Source organism: Frankliniella occidentalis, unplaced genomic scaffold (genome assembly GCF_000697945.3).
Source record: "Frankliniella occidentalis isolate FOCC.00 unplaced genomic scaffold, Focc_3.1 Scaffold10, whole genome shotgun sequence".
In the NCBI taxonomy this organism is placed as follows: Eukaryota; Metazoa; Arthropoda; class Insecta; order Thysanoptera; family Thripidae; genus Frankliniella; species Frankliniella occidentalis.
The window spans coordinates 2,316,636-2,318,805 of NW_026267140.1; the positions used below are offsets into that span (position 1 = coordinate 2,316,636).

General features: G+C 49.6%; 2 protein-coding genes across 8 annotated transcripts in view; one reads left to right on the plus strand and one right to left on the minus strand.

Moving 5' to 3' along the window:
- Window positions 1-2,170, minus strand: part of LOC113212691 (larval cuticle protein 1-like) — a 218,453-nt gene that overhangs the window by 103,785 nt on the left and 112,498 nt on the right. The gene's annotated exons all lie outside the window — the stretch shown is intronic.
- LOC113212546 (collagen alpha-1(I) chain-like) overlaps window positions 1-2,170 on the plus strand; it is a 117,244-nt gene that overhangs the window by 99,742 nt on the left and 15,332 nt on the right. For 6 of the 7 annotated variants that reach the window (XM_052277354.1, XM_052277353.1, XM_052277356.1 and 3 more), the window contains one exon: window positions 1,863-2,037. The exons of the other annotated variant lie outside the window; for it this stretch is intronic. In XM_052277354.1, coding sequence (XP_052133314.1) covers window positions 1,891-2,037 — 147 coding nt within the window. In that variant the 5' untranslated portion in view covers window positions 1,863-1,890. The remainder of the gene's footprint in view (window positions 1-1,862; window positions 2,038-2,170) is intronic. 7 annotated transcript variants of the gene reach the window in all.

A 2,170-nucleotide genomic window follows, 5' to 3' on the forward strand; every position in this document is an offset into this window, starting at 1 on the left:
AACTTGCCGATGGACACTTACAAGTGTTCGGCAGTTTGACACTTGGTTTGTCAGTCACCATGTTCCTCAGGCATATGTGTGTACGCACAGAGACTTTCTATGAAATGACATATATGTGTACGTAAACAACCATCCTTCTATACATCCCAGTTCGCGACCGATCTCAGTGATATCCTCTTCCAATGCAAGTTCCCTCCAGCAGAAAGTGCATCATGTTTGGTATGGCAAGTAGCGGCCCGCACGCCCGAGCTGTCACTCGCCGGGGATGGATTCGTGAGTCGAATCAAAGCAGCGCCAAGGCCACAGTCAGCTAAAGGGAGGGGCTGTTTTCGAGAGCAACTGCTCTGGGTGCTTCTGATAAAAAAAATCGCAAAAACATATCATGTTAATCTTTAAAAGTTGACGCTCATTGTGAGCAACGAGCAATGAAACTCTCTCATCCGATTTTAAAGTAGTGTGGTATGTTTTGAATGAAAGTGGATGATCGCTGAATTTTAAAGTAACTGTACCGTTCCGGGCGTATGCCGCATGACACTGAATGATTCAACAAGCCATTGCACATGCAGAGCATCGCCGGGTGTACCCAAAAGAGGAGCCGCCCACCACACCAGACGACACGGCCATGCAGAAGGGAAGGTTGAGTCGGTGACGGATGCCGGTGTTGTTGACGTTATTTTGAGGCCTATCCTAAACTGGCGAACAGCACACGGAAAGAGAACTAGCTACCGACGCAGATCACTTCCTTAGTTTCTTAGTTTTTCCGAGTTTCAGCGAAGGGGTACAGTATTCAGTTGACTGCGTACATGACATCCACGCCCTGCTGCTTTACAAATGAACCTCTGTGTGATCGGTCGAGGAGCGAAAGTAGAAAAAGCAGAGCAGAGTCCAAGATTCACGATGTCCGCAGTGAGCGCCTGCTATCGCTCGGTGGATCTTGAGCGGCTGTGCTGGGGCGCACTTCGCGGCCAGCGCCTTTGACGGCGAACATCTGTTCTTCAGGTCGGCCTGTACGGTTTAGACGCAGTGTGAATGTGATGATTTGCGATATCGCTTGTCCAGCCCAGTGGGCCGTTCTGGCCCGGCCTTGTCCGGGCCAGGCTAGGTCAGGTGCACCCCTCCCCTCACTCCCCAGTCTCCGTCGCGTTTCTCCCACAACAGATGGATTATCCCCCGCCGCGGGCGCGTGAAGTTTTTCCTTCTTTTGCGCCGAATATTCTCTCTTGCTCCCGCCGGCTCAAGCCCGACTCGAGCACACTGTCAAAACAACTGTACCAAAGTACAGCAAAAGCACAGTATGTTTGAAGTGATGAGGTACATGATCGTAGTACTTTTTTGCTGTAATGCCCATAAGACTCCATGTTAAGGGATACTGTACTTTGTACCTCAAAATACTGTACCTTACTCACTACAATGCGACCAGGCAAGGACTTGACCAGTTCTTGCTGTGTTTTTTTCTGACAGTGCACGCACCAGCCCTGGTTTGGTATGACCAGAGCAGAGCGGCGGTGAGGGTACAGAGGTTTCGTGAGCGGTGCGCTGCAGCCGACCCCGGCGGCGCGGGCCAGCCGACCCACGCACTACGCCACGCCTCGCTGCACCATCATGTCACGTTCGCACATAAATCTCCCGGGATCCCGCCTAAAAATGCGGTGGAACGCCTCGAAAAAAGCAGTGCAGTGCGTGGTGAGGGGGGATTACATTCCTCGCGATTTGTCAGCAAAGTTCCATTATAGTCACGCTTCCTTACCATACATTGATAAAAACGGTTCTAGGCACAACAAATTTACCCTTCCCCCTTCCCTCGCCGATTGTGCATCCAAAGCAATGTCTCTTGACGTTATTTTACTTTCTGTTTGTTGCAGGTTGGTCTGCAAGTCGAGGTACCATGCTATGGTTCGCTTTGGTTTGGACTACAATAGAAGCCGGAGTGGGGTAAAATTGGGGGTAAAGAGGCTGCCACGCCCACAGTTGGCCCGGACGTGTTCGGGTCGTTCCACCGTCGTGTCGATAAAACAACCAAGTAAAAAGCATCTAATTGTTAGTCATTAAAATGTAATTCATTATCAGGCCAAATTCATTGTTTTTAATAGGGATGGTTTCAATTAAAACGGAGGCGCGTATTTAGCGAGAATTATGAAATTAAAATATTTTGGTTTTAAATCGAGACTCT